This window comes from Pelodiscus sinensis, chromosome 16 (genome assembly GCF_049634645.1).
Source record: "Pelodiscus sinensis isolate JC-2024 chromosome 16, ASM4963464v1, whole genome shotgun sequence".
Lineage (NCBI taxonomy): Eukaryota > Metazoa > Chordata > Testudines > Trionychidae > Pelodiscus > Pelodiscus sinensis.
The window spans coordinates 1,010,211-1,035,622 of record NC_134726.1 but is presented as its reverse complement, the minus strand read 5'-3'; the positions used below and the strand labels follow the sequence as shown (position 1 = coordinate 1,035,622).

The window sequence follows — 25,412 nt, the reverse complement described above, 5'->3', positions numbered from 1 at the left end:
CCCGGGGCCCAGCCCCCCCAGGCAGGGGCGCTCCCACCTCGCCCTGCTGCCTCCAGCCCCGCCCCCGGGGCCTCCAGAGCAGCGGCCTAAGCCAGAGGCGCCGCCCCCGGGCCCACGCGGGCAGGACGTGGTGCCAGGCTGGGAGGGACACGTGGGCCCTGGCTTTGGCTGTTGGGCGGGGGCGGGAAGCCACGGGCTGTTGTCTGCGCAGGCGCACGCAGCCCCGACTCCAGCCCCTCCCCCAGTCTGCGCCGACCCAGGAGCGCGCGACACGGACCAATCCGCCCTTTGCCCCGCCCCTCCCCCCGGCAGGTGACGCCATCTGCGTGCGCCGCCCGGGGGCGCTTCCCGCTCGGCGCGGCGTCGCGTCGATCGAGCGCGACGGGTCGGGAGCGCTGGCGGGCGCCGAGGATGTAAGTGGGGGCCGGAATCTGGCGCCATCCGGCCGGGGGCCGGCGCCGGGGGCCCCGCGCTCGGTCTGCGGGCGCCGAGGGAGGGGCCTGGTGCGGCGGGGCCGGTATGGCGGCGGGGCCGGGCAGCGCGCTGGGGGAGGGGCCTTTGCCGAGGCAGCCTGGGGGTGGGCCGCAGGGCCCTGGGCCGCCCGCTGGGCCTCGGCATCCCCTGCAGCAGCGCCCGCTCCCTCCGCAGCTCCGCGTGGGCGGCTGGCCTGTGCCGCCCGCTCCTCCTCGCGTGCGCCGTGCTCACCAGCGACCCCGCGGCGCTGCCCCAAGCCTTGTGCAGACTGAGATACAGACTGGACACGAGCTCGCGCCCCTCTCGGCACTTCTATAAGGCCGTGTCATCGCCCTTTTCCAAGGGGGACCTGGAGCGCAGCGACACTGAGACTGAGACTTGCCTAAGATCATACAGGAAGTCGTTGGCAGAGCTGTTTGCCTCCCCCACCGCTGAAATGTAGCTGTTGAAGTAGGTAGAGCTTCAGTGCCGACTCCTTGGAGCAGGGAAGTGAGACAGGGAACGTGCTGATCTGATACATTAATTACCCTGTGCGCCTTGCTGGTGTTTTTCACTTGGAAATTAGGTGTTTCAGAAACACTCATTTATTAGTGAAGAGGTTTTCTTGGTAGCAAATAGGGGAAGAAGCATATTGCTTGCAAATCCCATCCATGTGTTGGTCATATACATAACTTGTTCCTGACGGAATTATCTCCAGTGAGTGTTTACTAGAAACAGTCTCAGCCTGACCACAGGTGATAACTGGATGAAAGGGCATGTAGTCTTGGCTCCTATGCTGAGATTTGAGCTTTGTCTCATCAGTAAGTAGACCTTTGCAGTCAGTGTGTTGATTCTAAATCAGCAAGACAAACTTTGTTCTGTTAAATGAAGGTACATTTATTTCCATGAGTGGGGGGCACAGGGAGAAAATGGATAAATTGTCCTGCCCTAGAAAATCAATACAAGATAATTGCAGATTCAAAGCACAAAACAATATGAAATCCAGAAAATTACATAGTTTATTATTACCAAATATTTCCAGCTCATATTTTTAATATTTATGGAGTGTGTCTAATTATCCAACTTCATTTTTGTTAGTAGCGTTATGTATCCTGTCTTATGGGCCTGGCAGTGCATAGTCACTTTTGAAAATGCAAATAATGTCCATCCTGGTTACCTTCTAAATGTTTAATGAATTGACTAGAATGAGAGCTAGTGTGCACAGCTTATAAACACTGTAATGGTGACTCTTAGGTTGGCTGTGCAGTCTGCATAAACTAAAGAGGAGCAACCTAGCAATTGCTGTTATGGCTCTTAGGTCACATACTTCTGGCACCTTTATTAAATCGTCTGCAATCTTCCAATTTAGTTAAAATGTGAAGAAATATTGGGTTTATGTTATAGATGGAATAAGAGTACTTATGACTTGCACATAGGGTTCAGCTCATGACTGATATTTTAATAGGAATTAATGGCATGTTGATTTGTGTCCTTTATTTGCATCAAGAGTACAAAGAGATCTATACGAGTGGGTGAAATCTGGACCCATGTAGGCCTTCAACCAAGACAGATTCAAACAAAGTTTGCAGTTTTGCAGTAGTGCATCCGATTTCGGTTACTCAGCTCAGTCCATTGCTTCCAAGGCCGGCAAAGCAATAGATGCAGTTTGCATCCACTGAAAGTAGAGTGACACAGTGCCCTGTGCTGTTTTGGGAAACAACTCTTTGCTAACCAACATATATTGTGGCAACAATTGGCTGTAGAGGAAGTCCTCTGAGGGGTGGATGATTATCACAAGGAACGTTAGACAATACATATACACCTGGCAGAGGAAAATCCAAGTTTTCCCTGACCGGCCATACATCTCAGCTTGCTAATTTGTACCCTTTGTACTCTTACGAAACTGTCATCTGACACCTTGAAAAATCCATACCAAGTCTTCAGCAGGATGGACAGTGTGTATCTCAGTGTGAGCAGGCACAGGTGTGTTTGGCTCTAATTGCCATGTAACAGTGTGAGTAACTACAGTACTGTTTGTACAAAATAATATTGTCAATATCTCATTAGCTGACCCCCCTGGTGCTGCCTTTATTGAAAAGTAGGTTTGCTATTTTTGCCAATACATTAATTTCTTGTTTCTAAACCCTTTTATCTTGTCACTAGGCCGCTCTTTGGAGTTTATTGCACTCGATTAGGGATCGTTTCTCAGAATCAAGGAGTTAGAAGTGAGATTTGAGATAAGTGAGGCCCATCCAGTGCTGCTTGGGACGCCTCAGAAGGGAAAATGGAGTTTTCAGGAATGAAAAAGAAGAGTGTGCTAGGATTCAAAGAAAATAATAAAAAATCCAGCACTAGGTAATAATTCTGTCTGCATTTTCTAGGCCTAACCCCTCTGGGGACATGTAGGATACTAGGGTGTTTTCAGCGAGGATGCGGAATTGGAAATATAGCTCTTGTCTCACAATGAGAATTTTCTTAAGTTACAACTTTGACTTTCTTCCTTAGCATTTCTGTGGCATGAAATTTTGTGATCTGTGTTTGTTTTAATAATAATAAAAAATCCTAGTGCTCTACCCCTGCAATAATGGTTGTCCTAAGGTGGGTTAAAGTTCCTTGTGTTGTTTTGTTTAAGGTGAAATAATTTCTTTTGACTTTTATTCTTAAAGGGCTCCCTCTCCAACCAAGCGCAAAGATCGGACGGAAGACAAATCCAAGGACAGGTCCAAGGATAAAGTGTCCACCAAGGAATCAAGTGAAAAGGATCGAGGTCGGGACAAAACACGCAAAAGGCGCAGCGCTTCCACTGGTAGCAGCAGTACCAGGTAATCAGGGTTTCTCTAGAGTAGGGGTGGTCAACCTGAGCCTGTGAAGGAACCAGCATTTACCATTGAACATTGCCAAAGAGCCACAGTAATATGTAATGATAATCGTGTGTATAGTCACACCTTTAATTATCAATGCATAATAAACATTATCAAACTATATAATGCATAGTTAACGATAATAACTTGTCTCGATCTCTTACTTATTAGGCCTTCTGACAGTCGTAGCTTTCAACATTTCCCTTGGAGTTTGGTTTGTGTTCAGTTGTGCTCACATGCATCAGTCCTCTCAAATGGCTCTGTCAAAACGGATCAATGTTTGGATTTCACGTGTTTGAGTGGTGAGAAAACAGATTCACAAATGTAGGTTGAGACAAACATTGAGATTATTTTTAGGGTTGCCCTTCTGATGTTGGGGTATTTATCCTTTGGTACAGATTTCCAGAAGGTAAGGGTCCCTCCCCTCTGTCTTTTGAAAGAAGACAGATGGAAATCTGTTCAGAAGTTCTGTTGTTTCTATCTGGAATGTTGCTTTGTCAGTGACTAAAGGGGACTTAGGACAGTCAGTTTCAGCACTAAAAGGGTCAATCAGAAATCTGATTTGCAGTCTTCTCCACTGTACATCTTGGAATTTTTCCTCAAAACTATCCTTAAAATCTTTGATCACTGTCACAAATCAAGTTGTTTTTAGGGGATCTGCTGCATCTTCTTGTGATGTAGTTTGAAGTGGTGACATTGAGGGAAAGTGTGTCAACCCTCCCTCAAGTAGTTGTCTGCAAAATAACTGCAGAATGTAAATTTGCTTGCACTAGATCAGACAGCAACTGGAATTTTTGTTGTAATTCCACATTTAATTTGTCCAAATGCAGCAGCATGTCTGCAAGAAATGCCAGATCTAGAACCCACCTGTGATCTGTAAGGTCTGGGGTGTATTCTTTACTTCTCCATAAACAATTTTACTAGTTCCAGGAGCAAAAAAATCCAGGAAATAATCTTTAATTTCTCTCAAGAGCCATAGAATTGTGCAATGAAATGACATCAGCAGGGATATCATTATCCATTTCTTCAATTAGATTTTAAAATTGTCTGAGTGCATTTAAGTGAATGAAATTCAAAATGTGCAAGACAAGTTTCATAACTTGATCAAGTTTAAGATTTTTAGAGTCCAGTTGCTCCTATGAATAATACAGTGAAATGTACAAAATTTGGGAAAGCTCTTGTCAGACACAAAACCGTATTACAGGTTGAACCTCTCTGGTCCTTTGCTCTGCGGTCCAGCAACGTCCATGGTCTGGCATGATTTTAGTCATACGTCCACATATCATGAGTGGCCAGGTTTCCTGCAGTTCCATAAAGTTTGTGTACAGCCACCAGTCCTGGCTCCCAGTGTTCTGTGCTGCTGTTTAGCTCCAATTTACCCCTCAATGTCTTCTCAGAGCCCAGTGAGCAGTGGAAGGTGCTGATAATTCTGCTAGACAATATTGAATCTCTCCCCCCCCCCCCCCCCCCACACACACACACAGAATAGTCCAGCAAATTCTCTGGTTCAACACTGGTCAGGTCCTGAGGGTGCTGGACTAGAGAGGTTGAACCTGTAATCCATTCACTGATCCCTCATGTGGATGGAGCCTCATCCGTTGCAATGGCAGTGAGCTTCTGTAAAGGGAAGTGGTGTTTTGACCTCTTGTCCACAAGTTCTGTCCTTTAGTGGCGCAGTATCGAGGCGTTTTTCCCATACAGCAGTTGGACACGTTGGGGGGACATACTGATAATTCAGTTTTATTGTGTACAGTGCACGGCTCATTCAAAGTGATGCTTAAATACTCCCACTGCTAAAGACTGTCCAGCTCGGCGTTTCTGCATTGTGTTGTGTAACATGAAGGCTTCAGGCCAGAAACTTTCTTCTGTTGATTCTTGTTTTCTGGTAGCAGGATTGAAATCACATCAGAGGGGCATATTTTTATAAACTCATCTTCAGAGTATGGCCAGGCATAAGCTGAAAGTCAGGCCCCATAACAGAAGACTAATGTTACAGTCTGTAGTCGGTTGGTAAATCTAGTGAGGAAGTGGGCTTCTTTGTCTGTCTGGTTTTTTTCAGTTTTCAGTTAGGAGTTAAGAGCCTTTTGGGAATTTTCGCTATATGTGTATGGCTAGAAGCAAAATGATGCTGCAGGTTTGAAGACTTGAGCTGAGATACTCACATCCAGCAGAGATGCACGTACCCTTACCAGTCCGTGAAAAGAAAAAGTAGTCATTCTCCCACTCCAGGTGGAAGCCTCAATTTTAATCTGGTGCATTTTCTTTCCATTGTTAGGTGGCGTAAGAAAAAAATTGATTAAAAATGTCAACACCAGCTAGTCACTGTGTCCTTTTATTCAAGGAGACACAGGTGCTGGCCAGGCAATACTGGAGCCCTAGTTCACCTCTAGCCCAGCCCCCACTCCACCCTTTCACCAAGGCTCCATCCTCACCTCTTTCTGCTCACCTCCCCTGAGTGAGCCATGTCCTGGATCCTGCCTCTCCCAGAGCCTCCTATCTGCAAAACAGCTGATTGCAGGGTTCTCATTCCTTTCTCAATGCCTCTTATCCACCATAATCAGCTATTTCATGTTGAGGGGGGAGGGAGGTAGGGAAGGAAGGGGATTGAGTGCTCCTTCCCCACGAGAACCTTCTCAAAGTGCCAAAACAGCTGATGGCAGAAACAGCTGACCACAGTGGGCAGCAGGCTTGGGGAAGGAGGGAGAGCTGCTGATAGGGTGGGGGTGACCAGTGGGTGGGAGCCACTGGGGGAGGCAGCAGAGGTAGGAGCTAGAAGGGCTGCCTGTGAGTGCTGAGAACTTGCCATTTTCCCCCCAAAGTTGGTTCCTGACAGGAGGCACATAATACCTTTTGACGAGCCACATGCAGCTCCAGAGTAGCCAGTTGGTTGTCCTACATCTAGTGCTTTGCAGTGATAACCCAAGTAGTAGGGAGTTGTGCTCCTGTACAAATGCTACAAATCTGCTTTGTGGTTCCCCACATTAGAAGCCTCCGTGGCTGGGATTGTGATGCTAAAAGGTGGTCCTCTTGCTGTATCAGTAGGTATGCTTTGTATAGTCACTTCAACCACCAGTTCTTGTTTTGTACTTCCCTGGAGATAGGGGAGAGGATAGCTGCATCCCATGTTTTCTGCACTGATTCCCCTCTTGCCCCAAAGGTCCCGCTCCAGCTCCACTTCCAGTTCAGGGTCCAGCTCCAGCACTGGATCCAGTAGTGGCTCCAGTTCCTCCTCTGCATCAAGCCGCTCTGGAAGCTCCAGCACCTCTCGTAGCTCCAGTTCCAGCAGTTCCTCTGGATCCCCAAGCCCCTCTCGACGCAGACATGACAACAGGAGACGTTCCCGCTCCAAGTGAGTTTGATTCAACCACTTAAATTATCAGGTGGCTGGGAATTTGCCTTGAAGTGTGTAAACGTGTGAACAGAGCAGTAACCCCTGTTTTAAAACAGTTTTATTCATATCCCAGAGAGAGAATCTAGCTATTTGAGCAGGGATGCCCCCTACACTTGTAGCCTAACTACCTGTTCTTCAGGAAGGAGTTTAAAGATTTCATTCATTCATAACTGGCTTTGGGGGATTTCCAAAAGGCAGAGCATGTACGAGTATTTCTCTACATCCTCTGGGACTTGTAGCCAGAGCCAGTGGAGCAGCATGGATTGAAACTGGGAAAATCGCAAGGATCCTGTGTTTTCTTGAAGGTAGAAGTTGAACTGAGTAGAATCTGCTTCTTTGTTTCTCTAGAATTCTTCACTTTGGGTACAAATATGAAAATAGTGCTGTGAATACAGTCCCAGAATCATAGCTACCTATGAAATCCTCTAGTCCAGTTCATTCTGAGTACAGAGCTGATCTCCCACCAAGGAGGGTCTGTACTGAACAATTGTTTGGAGCCAGTTTGGCTTTTTCCTGCACAGAGGAAACAATAGAGGGACAGTATTTCATATACTCCCATAGATGTGGCGGCTGGGAAGGGTTGGAAATAAATCGCAAAAGTATGAAAGTTTGGGGTCTGTACAGAAGGCCTCATGTATGTCAGGTACTCTGCCTCTCCCACTCAGTCTGTTGTAATCAGTGTAGTGCTTTTGGTGGTCTAGTGATATTTCCCTTAGGCCATCCTCAGAGCTTATTTGTTTGTATTGGAACAGTGCAAAAAGCTCCAAGCGGGTATTAGGGTTGATCTGGTCGATCTAATGATTTATCAGATTGACTGCCAGTCACTCATGCATCAGCTCAGTACTCTGCCAGAACAAGCAGCACAAAGGGGAGTTGATGGGAGAGCGTCTCCCATCAGCACACTGCAGTAAGTAGATCTAAGCATGTCAGTTCCAGCTCTATTACTCCAGTAGCTGAAGCTGTGTAATTAGATTGAATATCCACCATAGTGTAGACCAGCCCTTGCACACTGTATGCACGTGTATCAGAAGTTATGGTTCCTACATAACACACCATTTATGGCTTTGATCCTGCAAATGGGAGTAATTACAATAGCTAAGTTAATTTTGTGTCAGTGTTTACAGGGATGTAAGTAATTTTCAGTGTGTTTCAATCTTTGCAGCGACTGAGTAATTGTAGAGGTGGAAACAACTGGCTTTCCACATTAGCAGGTTAAGAGGATGGGTTAGGCTTTTGATGTCTGGGAAGTGACTGCTAGTTTTGACTATGAACCCAGCAAGATCCCAGTCCCTCTCAAGTTACTATATGAGAACCACTGTACACATGCTCTAGACCCCAAAAGCTCCTCCAACTAAACCAGAGAAAAACAGACTTGACATTCAGGATATATCTATATTAAAGGGGTTTTGCCTATTTTTAAGCTCCCCACTGCTGCAGATTTTGAGACTTCATTAGTCACAGAGGCAAAACAAGATACAAATCCAATTCAGAAAAGATACTTCACAAGTCATGTTCTGTGGTATGGGGATTGGCTTGTAAGTTACCAGGGGATTTGATAGTTCTGTGATATTCAACTCAGGTCTAAGCCACCCAAGAGAGATGAAAAAGAAAGAAAGAGACGGAGTCCATCACCCAGACCTACAAAAGTGCACGTTGGGAGACTCACCAGAAATGTGACCAAGGTAATGGCCTGCCCTGGTATAGTCTTGAACTTTCACATCTTTAGAAGAGTGATTGAATTTTTTAAATAGTATCTTTAGAAACGTGTTTATTACTAGGCTGCAACTAAGTGTCTCTGTTTTGGAAGTTGTTGCATTATCTATATGCAAGGTTGAGGTGCATTGGCAGACCTGTGTGTAAGGAAACTTGTGTGTCACCTGATCATTTTCTACATGGCTGAAGCCAAGATACCAGGGGATGATTCTCAAAAAAACATGTATGCCGTGTCCTAGATCTAATGCCCCCTGCTCTTAAGCAGGAGATTTGGATTTAAACCCTAGACTTGGTTTCCTGCTTCTCTAGCAGGGTGTTTTGTGGCTTACATTTGTCTTGGTCGGTAGAGCTGACCCCTATGTTGAAAATCACAACTGGAGGCCAGCTGAGAATGTCTTTGATTGATCTGCAGAAAGTGGTCCTCAATTCTGTCCTCCTTGCCAGTCCCTTTCAGGCCTTTGTAGAGGAAGCATGTAACTATATGATGCTATCTAAGTGATTGTAACTGTAAGCAGGAGAAATTGCGTCTGTTGCCTTGAGTGTTTGCCCCCCAGGCAGCCCCTCTCTTCTCCATTTCCCACACAAACTTCAGATTTCATGAACTGTTCAGGACTGAAAGATAAGCCAAGATCCTCTGGCCCTTATTTTGAGGTGGGTAGTGAGTAGACCTCTATCTAGGGCAGGGGTGGGCACAAGGGCCCAGATTCGGCCTGCCAAGCGGGTGGAGTAACCACACCCTTTCCGGTTTAAGCCCTGCCCCTTCCGGGGTGGCCCGGGACTACTTCAGAAATTTGTGAAGTGGCCCCCAGGCAAAAATTATTGCCCACCCCTGATCTAGGTCTTGGGAATCCTGAGGCAGCCATCGCAGGCTGGTGGGAATTCAAATGATATTCATATCCAGGACTCAACAGTCTATTGAATCTACTCGCCTGTGGCGAGTAGATTTCAGCCCGGCGCCCCGTTTACCAGCAGCACGCGCATGCACAATGCGGCTCTTGCGCAGTGCAGGGCTGACAAGCGGCTTTCGCCGCGGTTCATCAAGCCATGTTCCAATCGTTAATAAGATTGGCTTCCTTGATGTTGGTATTGATTTTTGATCTTGTATTGGGTATGCCTCCAATTTAGCATTCCTAGCAATACCATCTGATAATGTTGGAATTGGCACGATCTTAATAATCACTGTTTCTCTCCAGGATCACATCATGGAAATATTTTCCACTTATGGGAAAATTAAAATGATTGACATGCCAGTCGACAGGCTAAATCCACACCTCTCCAAGGGTTATGCCTATGTAGAGTTTGAGAATCCAGATGATGCTGAGAAGGCACTGAAACACATGGATGGAGGTAGGGACTGGATGTTGTGCAAAGAAGCCAGCAGGGCCAATAGGAATCCATAGAGGGTGGTAGGAGGGTTGATACAAAGGATCATTGACCCTGAGTTGCCCGGCAAACCTTTGTCACTTTACAAAACTTTTGTGTCTCTGTTGCTGGGTGACAGACTCTCTCAAACTGTGAAATTGATCATACGGGGAAACAGCTAAACTGACCTAGAAAGCACTGTCTCAAAATCAATTGCCCCCCAATTCTAAACTGTCCATGTTTTTAATCAGAAGTGATTTTTAAGTTGACTGTAAATGAAATTTGCTCAAGGCGAGATGGTGAGTTAGAAGCAAATTTTGGAAAAGAACCTAGGCCTCTTGATTCTTACTCCTAACCACTACATCACAAATGCACCAAAGATACCAAAGCAACAGCCTTGTGAGGATGGAAGTCTGTAGCTGGTACAATTGTACTGTGTGTAGTAGGGATCTCATTGTGTAGTTGGTTACACGATTAACCAATTAGCCTGGGCTTATCGCTTAATCCTAATGACTACACCTCCCCCCTTGCTGCCTCTTTATCAGAAGGGGAAGAGTAGGCGGGAGCCCTCCTTTAAGCTAGCTGTGTGTTAAAGGTGTAAACATTACAAATTCCAACAGTTGCACACTTATACCAATACCCTAGAGTCAACATCCCCAGTGAGTAGCACACTGGTCCTGGAAATGTGTAGCTCATACTTTGCCTTTTAATTATAAACAGGGCAGATTGATGGTCAGGAGATCACTGCTACAGCTGTGCTGGCACCTCGGCCTAGGCCGCCGCCCAGGCGCTTTAGCCCCCCAAGGAGAATGCTGCCACCGCCGCCAATGTGGCGTAGGTCGCCCCCTCGCATGAGGAGAAGGTGAGCCATAGTTTGTAGAAGCGTGTAAGTAAATGGGTTTGGTAATGTTTAATTTGTGGCACCAAGCATCTTGTGCATTGCACAGATTTCATCACTGGAAACTTCCCCTCCGTGGTCTTGATGTCAGCAAGCCGTATTAAACCTGGAGACTGATCGTCTTCACTCCCGGGCTAGGAAACACACACTCTTAAAGATCTGTTAGAAGCTGCTTTTACCACTCGGAGGGCACCCAATTGGTGAGCTTCACTGGGTCCTGCTCAGAACAGCTTGTGAAGTCGAGGGCTTGTCTACATTATTGCGGGACGTGGATTTGAATTACATCGCTGAGGGGGCAGACCTCAGGGCATCTTTTCACAATGTCCTCACTGCGGCGTGTCATCAGGAGAGAATGAAGACTCCTCTTGTGCTTCTCATTCTGTTGGAATACTGGAGTTGACGCAAGCGTGAGCAGCGGTTGGTCTTGGCTCAATAGATCGAGCCCTCGCCCCAGATCAGTCGCTACCTGCGGATCCAGGCAGTAGTGTATGCACACCCTGAGAGGCTTAGAGAGCTTAGTTAATATAAGATGCACGGCACATCTGCCATCCACCAAACTCTGCTCACGTATGTCCCTTGGATTTGAGCACTTGTTTTTCCCTCCTTCCTTTAATCTCCGTCCTTCCCTAATCTTTGGACAGTAGAACTTCGAAGTTATGAGCTGACTAGTTAGCTACTTACCTCATTTGGAGCCGGAAGGACAGTCAGGCAGCAGCTGACCCAAAAAACCAAACCAAACAATCCCCCCCCCCCCACCAAATACTGTTCTGTTTTAAAAATAAACTATTAAAAGGGGGAAAGCTGCATTTTTCTTCACGTAATACAAATTTGAAACTTTAGTATGGAGTTGGGATTCTGGAGAGTGATGATATAAACCTTTTCTCTACATCCCAAAGTGAGCTGTCTGTTGTCTTGCCCTGGGAGCAGAGACCTGCTCGAGCTGAGTTGGACTTCATTCGTACCTCCATTGCTTTCCAATGTGTTAGACGCCCCTTATGCTCTTAGCATGTAAAGTTAGAATAAACGGCTTGTCCCCACTGCCAGTGGGATCACTGCTGCAGTCTGAAGACCACTAAATCGACTTTTGATTGCACTCCCATTGACTCTGATACTCTATTGGCACAAAAAGTAAGGGGAGTCAGCGGAGACCAGCATGGTGTGGACCCCACAGTAAGTAGACCTAAGCTACGTCGACTTGTTACGCTGGCAGCTTCGACTTTTCCCCGTAGTGTAGTCCTGTCCTAACGTTCTTCTTTAAATGGTCTCTCTGATATCCTTATCAGCTGTACAGAACAAGAAGGGCTATACAAAGTGGTCTATGCAATATGATGATTGAGGGGTGAACAGAGGATGCTAGCTAATATGTTGCCATCCTGAGCTTCAAGCACAGCTGCATTTTGGAATGTCTCGTTAAGTTTTAGTGAATCCTAAAGAATAAAAACCCTTTATCCTTTTTTCTTCAAGTGCTTGCTCATGTTCATTCTATGTCAGGTGTGCACGTGCCATGTGATTTGTTGTTGGAGATTCCCCTCAGGGGTATTTGTAAGGGTGGAGGATCTCATGCACCAGTAGACGAGTCACCTTTGAGTTCCTACTTACTGCCCATGGTGGTTTCTGGAACAGTTTTGCTTCAGCACCTCCCTTTTCCTATCCCCCTTCAAGGTCTGACCCTGTATGGGTGTTCTTATGGTTATCTTGTTTTGTGCTTCCCATTAGATGCAAATATTGGTCCTGTGGTGTCAATTAATATTACTGGCTTCTATCTGTACTTTAGTCTCTGTCCCTCTTTCTGTATAAGGGAGAACCTCTCTGAAGTTACAATATGCTGGCAGTTTTGCAATATGGTAAAGAAAAATGAGCCAAGTTTAATGCTCTGTGCCAGAGGGGCTGTGGTGCTGGAGTACCTAGACTCCATGAATTCGTAGGTTCAATACCAGTAAGCTCAACTTAAGTCTTTGATTATCTGTGAAATATAAAGAGAGCAAAGTGCTCTTTGCATCACCCAAGCAAAGTCTTTTAGGTGAGAATTTAAAAGAACAAAATCCAGTTTGTTCTGTGGTGACTTGTCATGGTCAAAATATTCCCTCTTGCTGAGTTGTGTGCTCTTGAGCTGCCACCTTCCACCCCAGAGATGGATGCATTTCACTAGAGCTCTTTGTATACAATGTTTTGGGATCCTTCTGGATAAAAGACACTAGACATGTATCAAATCACTTAAGCCTGTTGTCCTTGTCTCCTAATGAGGCTTTTCTCCTCCTTTCTCTGGCAGGTCCAGGTCACCAAGACGCAGATCCCCTGTTCGCCGACGGTCACGATCTAGATCTCCAGGCCGAAGACGTCATCGCAGCCGCTCCAGCTCCAACTCTTCACGATAAAGCAAAAAAAGACTGGACAGCTTTTTATTTTTTAACTTAAATCCCACCAGACTAAATAGTGTACCTTTTTATATTGGGCAGGGGGAAGGGAGAGGAAATTGAATCCTAGCAATGGAAGCAAATGAAAAGGAGAGGGTTTCCTGGCTAGTGGGCAATTTATGCCTTGCAGCTTCTAAATTCCAGGCATTTAATGTTAAAGCTTTATTAAAAGTGGCTTTGGGTTGAAGGCTGCAAATGTGGTTCATTGTTTTCAAGACAAGCCACCAATAAGTAGATGGTGTAGCCTTTGTGCCCCCAATCGGCAGGCTGCTCTTCCATGATTTCCAAAGGCTTAACGTTCTGTGCAGACACAACTAAACACTGACCTGTTTTGGAAATCGTAAGACTGTCTGCTATTAAGAGAAAGGGGGGGTGGAGAAGTTCTGTCTATTTCCAAGCACCTGTGCAGATCTTCAGAACTGGTGGTACCCAAACACAGACATCTGCCTCAAACTTAAATACTCAGTTGTCATTCTGCCCCATCCTCCAGCAAGTGAGCGCATACATTTCTCTTAACACAAACAAGCACGGTGCTGCAGACATGCACAATATCAAGGATGGTTTTTGGCCAATCCCCTTGCATATCGTCTACTGCAGGCCAGGAATGGAAGGACTGTTTTGTGAGTGCCCTCTCTTAGGGATCCCCTTGCCCTTCCTTGAAGGGTTTTGGTACAAATTTCACACACAACTCTCCACTAAGTGGTGTAAATGTTTCCACCTTTTAGAAAACACGATACAAACTGGCAACATAGTATCAGTGCCCCCCCCCCCCCCCCCCCCCGGTCCCTCCTCTGTCCCCCACTTTCCTGCAATGAAAAATGGGAGGTTTGAGACTGTCGCTGTTTGGATTATTTGGGCAATCTCTTCTTTCAAAAAGCAAGTAATTTACAGTCGATTGTACAGTCAATTTATAAAATTGTTTTTTTGTAACTTTGTAGCATCTTAGGTCATGTGTTTGTATTTGTGTAGAATGACTATATTGAATAAACCTATAGGGTTTAGATTAAAGAATATGCATTGGTTCCTTCCCTGTACATTGTATATTGAGGCAGCAAATAAAAGCGCTCCTTTTATTTTAAATTTGAAGATTTAATCCTGGAAAGGATGAGATTTGTCTTACTGGCAGTGGCAGTTGGCTGATCAAGAGGAACAGTAGTGGAGTTACATTGAGCCTGATGACAGTGATTACGTCATAAGGCCAGTATATTCACACAGTGAAAATAAAGGAAGTGCAACTTGCAATATGTTTTCTTCCCTTCTACTCCCTTGCTGTTTCAGCTACAGGCTGGAGGACTTGAGCAGCAATTCCTCCAGAGGGAGTTGTACCAGAGGGCGTGGCCCATGGGTGCTAGTTTCAAAGGAGGCTGATACCACTCTTACATTTGTTACTGTGGGTCAGTCTAGTGAGACCCATATTCCTCTCACTCGCTGAAGTAATCAGAATTCTTACCTCTTTTGAAAATAACTTCACATCCCTCCGCATCCTGCCAAGGCAGAAGTGAGAGAGAACCAGTGGGGCAGTGTAGGAGGGAACAGAGCTGAGAGGCCAGTGTCTTTGCATGAAACCCTAAATTCACAAGAAATGAGCCAAACAACGTATGGCTGACAGTCCCTTTCTAGGAGAGCGAGATCTGCGGCTGCTCTGGAGTAACGCCAATATGGGAGAGTCCTGTACCTGATGCTGGGTGATGGCCTGCTCCAAGGCACTGCATTATGAGAGCAATGGAAAGAGGCAGGAAGAGACCGCACTAGGAAATCCAGGCACTCCCTCCGGCCCTGACCAAGTGCCAACAAGCAAGTGTGCTGCTGGCAATCCAGCCCTGGTATTACAAACCATCCGCATAAGGCATGTGCACGTACAACCCCTGGTCAGAATGTTTCCTCTATGGGTCCTGGCCTCTGTTATCCTGGGGGATTCTGAGCCTGCAGAAAACCTCTCTCTTTTTCCCCCCACCCTCCGTTCCTACGCTTCACTGCGAAAACAGCAGGCAAGCAAAGGAAAGCTGCATGGGTGTAATTTATTGGAGGATGAGCTCCCCCTTCAGACAGACAGGCTTGGGGGCATATGGGATGATGTGCCGCTGCCCCCCATCCCCACGTCTGCAAGCCCAAAACGTGCTAACTGAAGGGGGCTACTGCTTGGCTCTAGTGCCTGTAGCTAAAGGCCACTTCGTGGGTTCTAGTGCTTCCTGTTCTTTCCTGTTTCCGTGCAACAGTGAGTGTCTGCGGGGTAAGGGGGGAGGAGGGGGAGGGGGGGGAGCAGAAAAGGGGATGCAGGAGTGGGAGCCTGGCCTGCAGCACCCTCTCAGCAGGTGGGGCTCCCCCAGGTAAGCAGGCCCATCAACCCCTCCCCTTGACAAGCACAAACAGGCAGACTTGCATGACATTAAAGATGGGTTCTGGCCATTCCTCTGCATGTGAGAGACAGGCCAGGAATGGAAGGACTTTTGTAGCTGCGCTCCTATCCCCTGGCCTCCTCCAGGGAGCCCCATAAGGCCCAATGCCCTGATCTGGAAGGAGCTGCAAATGGATCCAGCCACCCCACCTCATCAAGCCCCGTTCCCCTAGCCAGGCCTGCTGACGGAGGGCAAAGGAGGCAAATGCCCCAGGGCCTGGCAATTCTAAAGGGCTCTGGCACCCGGCTGTCAGTGAGAATGCCCAGAGCCGCAGGCCCTGTCAATCACAGCTAGAGCGCTGCATGGCACGCTCCTGGCGGCTCTAAGGACCGGGGAGGGAGGAGGGGGCTGCCCTGGCACTCGCTGCCCTGGCCCCGTCCCTTCCACCGAAGGCCCTACCCCTTTTGGGAGTGTGGAGTCGAGTCAACTTCTTCCCCTGCACTGTGCTCAGGGGCCCAGTGTGGCTGTCAGCTCCCCCGCCCCAAGCCTCTGGAATGCACTTATTGAGCTCCGCCACACTCAGACCCCACCTCTCCATCCTCCATCCAGATCCCCTGCAGAGTCCCATTGTCCCTGCACCCCAAGCCAGATCCCCACCGCGCTGCCTGATGGGGAGCTTGTGATTTGGAGGGGGGCTATGGGGCTCTGGGTGATTTGGAGGGAGGCTCTGGGTGACTTGGAGGGGGGCTATGGGGCTCTGGGTGATTTGGAGGGGGGCTCTGGGTGATTTGGAGGGGGGCTATGGGGCTCTGGGTGATTTGGAGGGGGGCTCTGGGTGACTTGGAGGGGGGCTATGGGGCTCTGGGTGATTTGGAGGGGGGCTCTGGGTGACTTGGAGGGGGGCTATGGGGCTCTGGGTGATTTGGAGGGGGGCTCTGGGTGACTTGGAGGGGGGCTATGGGGCTCTGGGTGATTTGGAGGGGGGCTCTGGGTGATTTGGAGGGGGGCTATGGGGCTCAGGGTGATTTGGAGGGGGGCTCTGGGTGATTTGGAGGGGGGCTCAGGGTGATTTGGAGGGGGGCTATGGGGCTCAGGGTGATTTGGAGGGGGGCTCAAGGTGATTTGGAGGGGGGCTATGGGGCTCAAGGTGATTTGGAGGGGGGCTATGGGGCTCAGGGTGATTTGGAGGGGATCTCAGAGGGGTTCTAACGGGCTGCTACCGAGGAGTTTGGAGAGGGAGTTAGGAAGGGGACGAGATACACTCTCCATTCTTTCACATCTTTTCGCTACACTCCTGCCCTTCAAGGAGGCATTGAATAACTGAGGAATCTCTCCGAAGGAAGGCGGGTACGGATGGTGATGGGGCTGCTGTTTTTACCTGCATAGCATGTGCATGTTTGTCTTCCTCCCGGAACAAAGACGGGATTTCTTCTGCATTAAGTACAAGCTGGTCACTGTTTTAGAAGAAAACATTGCAGGACTGGAGGTCCAAGTATGGACCCTCTGTCCCATCAGCGAGGATGCAGACTCCCTCGCCAGACGGCGGCGTTCGATCCTGCAGGCACAGCAGGCTGAAGAGCCAGTCAGGGCAGCACAGGACAAGGAAGGGAACTGGCAGCACGTAACCTCTAGAAGGAGAAGGCGGCCAACCCAGGTATCCCCCATTCCTGTAGAGGTAAGTAACCGCTTTCAGGCCCTCTCCACAGGCACTGCGGGGGAGAATGCTTTGGCAGGGACCTCTCGGGGAAGAAATCAGAAGGGAACACCATCTACTGGAAGGCATGGGGTGCGTAGTCCTAGGGATGGGGGTCCCATGACCACTCCCCCCAAAAGAAGAAGACAGGTGGTGGTCAGGGACTCCCTCCTAAGAGGGACTGAGTCATCCCTCTGCCGTCCAGACCTGCAGTCTCGAGAGGTGTGCTGCTTACCGGGAGCTCGCATTCAGGATGTGACTGAGAGTCTTCTGAAAGTGATTAAACCTTCGGATCACTCCCCCTTCCTGACTCTCCATGTGGGAACTAATGATACGGCCAAGAATGACCTTGGGCGGGTCACTGCAGATTACGTAGCGCTGGGAAGAGGGATCAAGGAATTTGAAGCGCAAGTGGTGTTCTCGTCCATCCTCCCTGTTGAGGGAAAAGATCTGGGTAGGGATCGTCGAACTGAGGACGTAAATGCGAGGTTGCGCAGGTGGTGTCGCAGAGAGGGCTTTGGTTTCTTCGACCATGGGACTCTGTTCCGGGCACAAGGATTGTTAGGAAAAGATAGGATCCACCTAACGAAGAGAGGAAGGAGCATCTTCGGGGGCAGGCTTGCAAATCTAGTGAGGAGGGCTTTAAACTAGGTTCGTTGGGGGACAGAGACCAAAGCCCTGAGGTAAGTGAGGAAGTCGGATACCGGGAAGGAACACAAGGAGGAACGAGCAACAAAGGAGGTCCCCTGATTCGGATGGAGAAGGCAGGGTGATCAACTGGTTATCGAAGGTGTTTGTACACAATTGCAATAGCCTGGGAAACAAACAGGAAGAATTAGAAGCCCTGGCCCAGTCAAAGAACTATGATTTGATTGGAATAACAGAGACTTGGTGGGATGACTGGCATGACTGGAGCGCTGTTGTGGAAGGATATAAACTGTTCAGGAAGAACAGGCGGGGGAGAAAAGGAAGAGGAGTTGCATTGTATGTAAGAAAGCAGTATGATTGCTCAGAGCTCCAGTATTTAGAGGGAGAAAAGCCTGTTGAGAGTCTATGGGTTAAGTTTAGAGGTGGAAGCAACAGGGTGATGTTGTGGTTGGTGTCTGCTATAGACCACTAGATCAGGTGGATGTGGTAGACAAGGTTTTCTTCGGACAACTGAGAGAAGCTTCCAGATCACAGGCCCTGGTTCTCATGGGGAACCTTAATCACCCTGACATCTGTTGAGAGACCAATACGGCAGTACACAGGCAATCCAGGAAGTTTTTGGAGAATGTTGGGGATAACGTCTTGACACAGGTGCTGAAGGAACCAACCAGGGGCCATGAGCAGCTTGACCTGCTGCTCACATACAGGGAGGAACTAGTAGGGGAAGTCGAGGTGGGTGACAACCTGGGAAGCAGTGATCATGAGATGGTAGATTTCAGGGTCCTGACCAAAGGAAGCAAGGAGAGAAGCAAAATACACACCCTGGACTTCAGAAAAGCAGACTTTGACTCCCTCAGAGAACTGATGGGCAGGATTCCTTGGGAAGCTTCCATGAGGGGAAAGGAGTCCAGGAGAGCTGGCAGTATTTTAAAGAAGCCTTATTAAAGGCACAGGAAAAAAACCATCTCGATGCGCAGCAAGAAAAGCAAACGTAGTAGGTGACCAGATTGGCTTGCCGGAGAAATCCTTGGTGAGCTTAAACACAGAAAGGAAGCTTACAAGAAGTGGAAATGTGGACAGATGACTAGGGAGGGGTATAAATGTCTAGCTCAAGAATGCAGGGGGTTATCAGGAAGGCGATAGCCCAGCTGGAATTGCAGCTAGCAAGGGATGTGAAGGGTAACAAGAAAGGTTTCTACAGGCATGTTAGCAATAAGAGGGTGATCAGAGAGGGTGTGGGGCCCTCACTGGATGAGGGCGGTAACCTAGTGACAGATGTGGGAAAAGCTGAAGTACTCAATGCTTTCTTTACCTCTGTCTTCATGGACAAGGTCAAGCTCCCAGACTAATGCACTAGGCAATATGGTATGGGAAGGAGGTGGACAGCCCTTGGTGGAGAAAGAACAGGCTAGGAACTATTTAGAAAAGCTAGACATACACAAATCCATGGGCCTGGATTTAATGCATCCGAGGGTACTGAGGGAGCTGGCAAATGTCCTTGCGGAGCCTTTGGCCATTATCTTGGAAAGCTCATGGAGATCGGGAGAGATCCCGGATGAATGGAAAAAGGCAAATGTAGCGCCCATCTTCAAAAAAGGGAAGAAGGACAATCCAGGGAACTACAGACCAGTCAGCCTTACCTCAGTCCCCAGAAAAATCATGGAGGGGATCTTCAAGGAATCCATTTTGAAGCACTTGGAAGAGGAGCAAGTGATCAGGAATAGTCAACATGGATTCACGAAAGGTAAGTCATGCCTGACCAATCTGATTAGCTTCTATGATGGCTCTGTGGATATTGGAAAGTCAGTGGATGTGATATACCTTGACTTTAGCAAGGCTTTTGAAACGGTCTCCCACAATATTCTTGCCAGCAAGTTAAGGGAGTGTGGATTGGATAAATGGACTGTAAGATGGATAGAAAGCTGGCTAGACTGTCAGGCCCAGCGGGTAGTGATCAACGGCTCAATGTCAGGTTGGTGGTCGGTTTCTAGCGGAGTACCCCCAAGGATCTGTTCTAAGAACGGTTTTGTTCAACATTTTTACTAATGACCTGGATGAGGGGATGGATTGTTCCCTCAGCAAGTTTGCGGATGACACTAAGATGGGGGAGAGGTAGATACGCTGGAGGGCAGGGAAGGGTCCAGAGTGATCTGGACAGATAGAGGATTGGGCCACAAGAAATCTGACGAGGTTCAACAAGGACAAGTGTGGAGTCCTGCACTAGGGATGGCAGAATCCCAAGAATTGTTACAGGCTGGGGACTGACTGGCTAAGTAGCAGTTCTGAAGAAAAGGACCTGGGGATTACAGCGGATGAGAAGCTGGATATGAGTCGACAGTGTGCCCTTGTAGCCAAGAAGGAGAACATAAGAACATAAGAACGGCCGTACTGGGTCAGACCAAAGGTCCATCTAGCCCAGTATCCTGTCTGCCGACAGTGGCCAGCACCAGCTGCCCCAGAGGGGGTGGACCGAAGACAATGATCAAGCGATTTGTCTCCTGCCATCCCTCTCCAGCCTCTGACAGACAGAGGCCAAGGACACCATTTTATCCCCTGGCTAATAGCCTTTTATGGACCTAACCTCCATGAAATTATCTAGCTTCTCTTTAAACTCTATTATAGTCCTAGCCTTCACAGCCTCCTCTGGCAAGGAGTTCCACAGGTTGACAACACGCTGTGTGAAGAAGAACTTTCTTTTATTAGTTTTAAACCTGCTCCCCATTAATTTCATTTGGTGTCGTCTAGTTCTTCTATTTAGGGAACTAATAAATAACTTTTCTTTATCGGCCCTCTCCACACCACTCATGATTTTATAGACCTCTATCGTATCCCCCTCAGTCTCCTCTTTTCCAAACTGAAAAGTCCCAGTCTCTTTAACCTCTCCTCATATGGGACCCGTTCCAAACCCCTAATCATTTTAGTTGCCCTTTTCTGAACCCTTTCCAAGGCCAAAATATCTTTTTTGAGGTGAGGAGACCACATCTAGTATTCAAGATGTGGGCGTACCATAGTTTTATACAGGGGCAGTAAGATATTCTGGGTCTTATTTTCTATCCCTTTCCTAATAATTCCTAGCATCCTATTTGCCTTTTTGACCGCCGCTGCACACTGTGTGGAAGTTTTCAGAGAACTGTCCAGGATAACTCCAAGATCTCTTTCCTGATTTGTCGTAGCCAAATTAGCCCCCATCATACTGTACGTCTAGTTGGGGTTATTTTTCCCAATGTGCATTACTTTACACTTATCCACATTAAATTTCATTTGCCATTTTGTTGCCCAATCACTCAGTTTGGTGAGATCTTCTTGGAGTCCCTCACTGTCTGCCTCTGTCTTGACTATCCTAAACAGTTTGGTATCGTCCACAAACTTTACCACCTCACTGCTTACCCCTTTCTCCAGATCATTTATGAATAGGTTGAAAAGGATTGGTCCCAGGACTGACCTTTGGGGGACACCACTAGTTACCCCTCTCCAATCTGAAAATTTACCATTTATTCCTACCCTTTGTTTCCTGCCTTTTAACCAGTTCTCAATCCAAGGAAGGACCTTCCCTCTTATCCCATGGCCATGTAATTTACACAAGAGCCTTTGGTGAGGGAGCTTGTCAAAGGCTTTCTGAAAATCCAAGTATACTATATCTACTGGATCCCCCTTGTCCGCATGTTTGTTAACCCCTTCAAAGAACTCTAATAGATTAGTAAAACAGGATTTCCCTTTACAGAAACCATGTTGACTTTTGTCCAATAAATTATGTTCTTCTACATGCCTCACAATTTTATTCTTCACTATTGTTTCAACTAATTTGCCTGATACTGATGTTAGACTTACCGATCTGTAATTGCCAGGATCGCCTCTAAAGCCCTTTTTAAATATTGGTGTCACGTTGGCTACCTTCCAGTCATTAGGTTCAGAAGCCGATTTAAAGGACAGGTTACAAACCACAGATAATAGCTCAGCAATTTCCCATTTGAGTTCTTTTAGAACCCTTGGATGAATGCCATCCAGTCCCGGAGATTTGTTAACGTTACGTTTTTCTATTTGTTCCAAAACCTCCTCTAATGACACTTCAATCCATGAGAATGGAATATTAGGGTGCATTAGGAGGGGCATTGCCAGCAGATCCAGAGTAGTGATTATTCCCCTTTATTCGGCTCTGGTGAGGCCACATCTGGAGTATTGTGTCCAGTTCTGGGCCCCCCACTATAGAAAGGATGCGGACGCATTGGAGAGGGTCCAGAGGAGGGCAACCAAAATGATGAGGGGGCTGGAGCACTTGACCTATGAGGAGAGGCTGAGGGATTTGGGTTTGTTTAGTCTGCAGAAGAGAAGAGTGAGGGGGGATTTGAGAGCAGCCTGCACCTACCAGAAAGGGGGTTCCAAAGAGGCTGGAGAGAGGCTGTTCTCAATAGTGACAGGTGGCAGAACAAGGAGCAATGGGCTCAAGTTACAGTGGGGGGGGGTCTAGGTTGGTTATCAGGAAAAACGATCTCCCTAGGCGGGTGGTGAAGTACTGGGATGGGTTACCTAGGGAGGTGGTGGAGTCTCCATCCCTGGGGGTGTTTAAGTCTCGGCTTGACAAAGCCCTGGCCGGGTTGATTTAGTTGGGATTGGTCCTGCCTTGGATAGGGGGCTGGACTTGATGACTCCTGAGGGCTCTTCCAGCTCTATGGTTCTATGATTTGAAGGGGGGCTCAGGGTGATTTGGAGGGGGCTTAGGGTGATGGGGGTGCTGGGTGATTCGGAGGGGGGCTCAGGGGGGCTCAAAGCGATGGGGGGCAGGGTGATTCGGAGGGGGGTCAGAGGGGCTCAGGGGGATGAGGGTGCAGGGTGATTCGGAGGGGGCTCAGAGGGGCTCAGGGCGATGTGGGTGCAGGGTGATTTGGAGGGGCTCAGAGGGCCTCAGGGCGATGGGGGTGCAGGGTGTTTCGGAGGGGGGCTCAGAGGGGTCAGGGGGATGGGGGTGCAGGGTGATTTGGAGGGGGGCTCAGGGGGATGGGGGTGCAGGGTGATTCAGAGGGGGGCTCAGAGGGGTCAGGGTGATGGGGGGGTGCAGGGTGATTTGGAGGGGGCTCAGGGGAATGGGGGTGCAGGGTGATTTGGAGGGGGGCTCAGAGGGGTCAGGGTGATGAGGGGTGCAGGGTGATTTGGAGGGGGATCAGAGGGTATCAGGGTGATGGGGGGTGCAGGGTGATTTGAAGGGGTGCTCAGAGGCACTCAGGGGATGGGGTGCAAGGTGATTTGAAGGGGTGCTCAGAGGGGTCAGGGTGATTTGGAGGGGGGCTCAGAGGCACTCAGGGGGATGAGGGTGCAGGGTGATTTGGAGGGGGGCTCAGAGGGGCTAAGGGCGATGGGGGTGCAGGGTGATTCAGAGGGGGGTCAGAAGGGCTCAGGGGAATGAAGGGGCAGGGTGATTCGGAGGGGGGCTCAGAGGGGCTCTGGGGAATGGGGGTGCAGGGTGATTTGGAGGGAGGCTCAGGGGAGCTCAGAGGGGCGATGGGGGTGCAGGGTGATTTGGAGGGGGGTCAGAGGGGCTCTGGGCGATGGGGGGGTGCACGGTGATTCGGAGGGGGGCTCAGGGGAGGCTCAGGGGGCTCTGGGTCATGGGGGTGCAGGGTGATGTGGAGGGGGGCTCAGGGGGTGCAGGGTGATACGGGAGGGCTCAGGGGGGCTCTGGGTCATGGGGGTGCAGGGTGATGTGGAGGGGGGCTCAGAGGGGCTCAGGGGCTGCAGGGTGATACGGGAGGGCTCAGGGGGGCTCTGGGTCATGGGGGTGCAGGGTGATGTGGAGGGGGGCTCAGAGGGGATCAAGGGGATGGGGTGCAAGGTGATTTGAAGGGGTGCTCAGAGGGGTCAGTGTGATGGGGGTGCAGGGTGATTTGGAGGGGCTCAGAGGGCCTCAGGGCGATGGGGGTGCAGGGTGTTTCGGAGGGGGGTCATAGGGGCTCAGGGGGATGGGGGTGCAGGGTGATTTGGAGGGGGGCTCAGGGGGATGGGGGTGCAGGGTGATTTGGAGGGGGGCTCAGGGGGATGGGGGTGCAGGGTGATTTGGAGGGGGGCTCAGAGGGGTCAGGGTGATGAGGGGTGCAGGGTGATTTGGAGGGGGATCAGAGGGTATCAGGGTGATGGGGGGTGCAGGGTGATTTGAAGGGGTGCTCAGAGGCACTCAGGGGATGGGGTGCAAGGTGATTTGAAGGGGTGCTCAGAGGGGTCAGGGTGATGGGGGTGCAGGGTGATTTGGAGGGGGCTCAGGGGAATGGGGGTGCAGGGTGATTTGGAGGGGGGCTCAGAGGGGTCAGGGTGATGAGGGGTGCAGGGTGATTTGGAGGGGGATCAGAGGGTATCAGGGTGATGGGGGGTGCAGGGTGATTTGAAGGGGTGCTCAGAGGCACTCAGGGGATGGGGTGCAAGGTGATTTGAAGGGGTGCTCAGAGGGGTCAGGGTGATGGGGGTGCAGGGTGATTTGGAGGGGGGCTCAGAGGCACTCAGGGGGATGAGGGTGCAGGGTGATTCGGAGGGGGGCTCAGAGGCACTCAGGGGGATGAGGGTGCAGGGTGATTTGGAGGGGGGCTCAGAGGGGCTAAGGGCGATGGGGGTGCAGGGTGATTCAGAGGGGGGTCAGAAGGGCTCAGGGGAATGAAGGGGCAGGGTGATTCGGAGGGGGGCTCAGAGGGGCTCTGGGGAATGGGGGTGCAGGGTGATTTGGAGGGAGGCTCAGAGGGGCTAAGGGCGATGGGGGTGCAGGGTGATTTGGAGGGGGGTGAGAGGGGCTCTGGGCGATGGGGGGGTGCAGGGTGATTCGGAGGGGGGCTCAGGGGAGGCTCAGGGGGGCTCTGGCTCATGGGGGTGCAGGGTGATGTGGAGGGGGGCTCAGAGGGGCTCAGAGGGTGCAGGGTGATTCGGGGGGACTCAGGGGGGTTCTGGCTCATGGGGGTGCAGGGTGATGTGGAGGGAGGCTCAGGGCTCAGGGGGTGCAGGGTGATTCGGGGAGCTCAGGGGGGCTCTGGCTCATGTGGGCTCAGGGGGTGCAGGGTGATTGGGGGGGCCAGGGAGCTCTGGCTCATGGGGGTGCAGGGTGATTCGGGGGGGCGATGGGGGGTGCAGGGTGATTGGGAGGGGCTCGGGGGGTGCAGGGTGATTCAGGGGGGCAATGGGGGGTGCAGGGTGATTGGGGGACTCGGGGGGTGCAGGGTGATTGGGGGGTGCAGGGTGATGCGGGGGGGCGATGGGGGGTGCAGGGTGATTCAGGGGGGCCATGGGGGGTGCAGGGTGATTGGGGGACCGGGGGGTGCAGGGTGATTCAGGGGGGGCGATGGGGGGTGGAGGGTGATTGGGGGGGCCGGGGGGTGCAGGGTGATTCGGGGGGGCGATGGGGGGTGGAGGGTGATTGGGGGGGCCGGGGGGTGCAGGGTGATTCGGGGGGGGCGATGGGGGGTGGAGGGTGATTGGGCGGGCCGGGGGGTGCAGGGTGATTCGGGGGGGCGATGGGGGGTGGAGGGTGATTGGGGGGGCCGGGGGGTGCAGGGTGATTCGGGGGGGCGATGGGGGGTGCAGGGTGATTGGGGGGCCCGGGGGGTGCAGGGTGATTCAGGGGGGCGATGGGGGGTGGAGGGTGATTGGGGGTGCAGGGTGATTCGGGGGGGCGA

General features: G+C 50.0%; 1 protein-coding gene across 3 annotated transcripts; it reads left to right on the top strand.

Annotated features, from left to right (window-relative positions):
- The first annotated feature begins 256 nt into the window (after window positions 1–256).
- On the top strand, window positions 257–14,178 carry RNPS1 (RNA binding protein with serine rich domain 1). 3 transcript variants are annotated; one of them, XM_075898998.1, is made up of 8 exons: window positions 257–413; window positions 2,617–2,808; window positions 3,120–3,275; window positions 6,472–6,663; window positions 8,285–8,387; window positions 9,612–9,765; window positions 10,501–10,642; window positions 12,948–14,178. In XM_075898998.1, exons 2-8 carry the CDS (start codon window positions 2,738–2,740, stop codon window positions 13,051–13,053), a joined length of 924 nt encoding a protein of 307 aa, XP_075755113.1. In that variant the 5' UTR covers window positions 257–413; window positions 2,617–2,737; the 3' UTR covers window positions 13,054–14,178. The 3 variants fall into 3 exon arrangements, with proteins under 3 accessions (XP_075755113.1, XP_075755114.1, XP_006121782.1); XM_006121720.4 differs by lacking the exon at window positions 257–413 and adding an exon at window positions 616–924; XM_075898999.1 differs by lacking the exon at window positions 2,617–2,808 and having other exon boundaries at window positions 269–413.
- The last annotated feature ends 11,234 nt before the right edge of the window (window positions 14,179–25,412 follow it).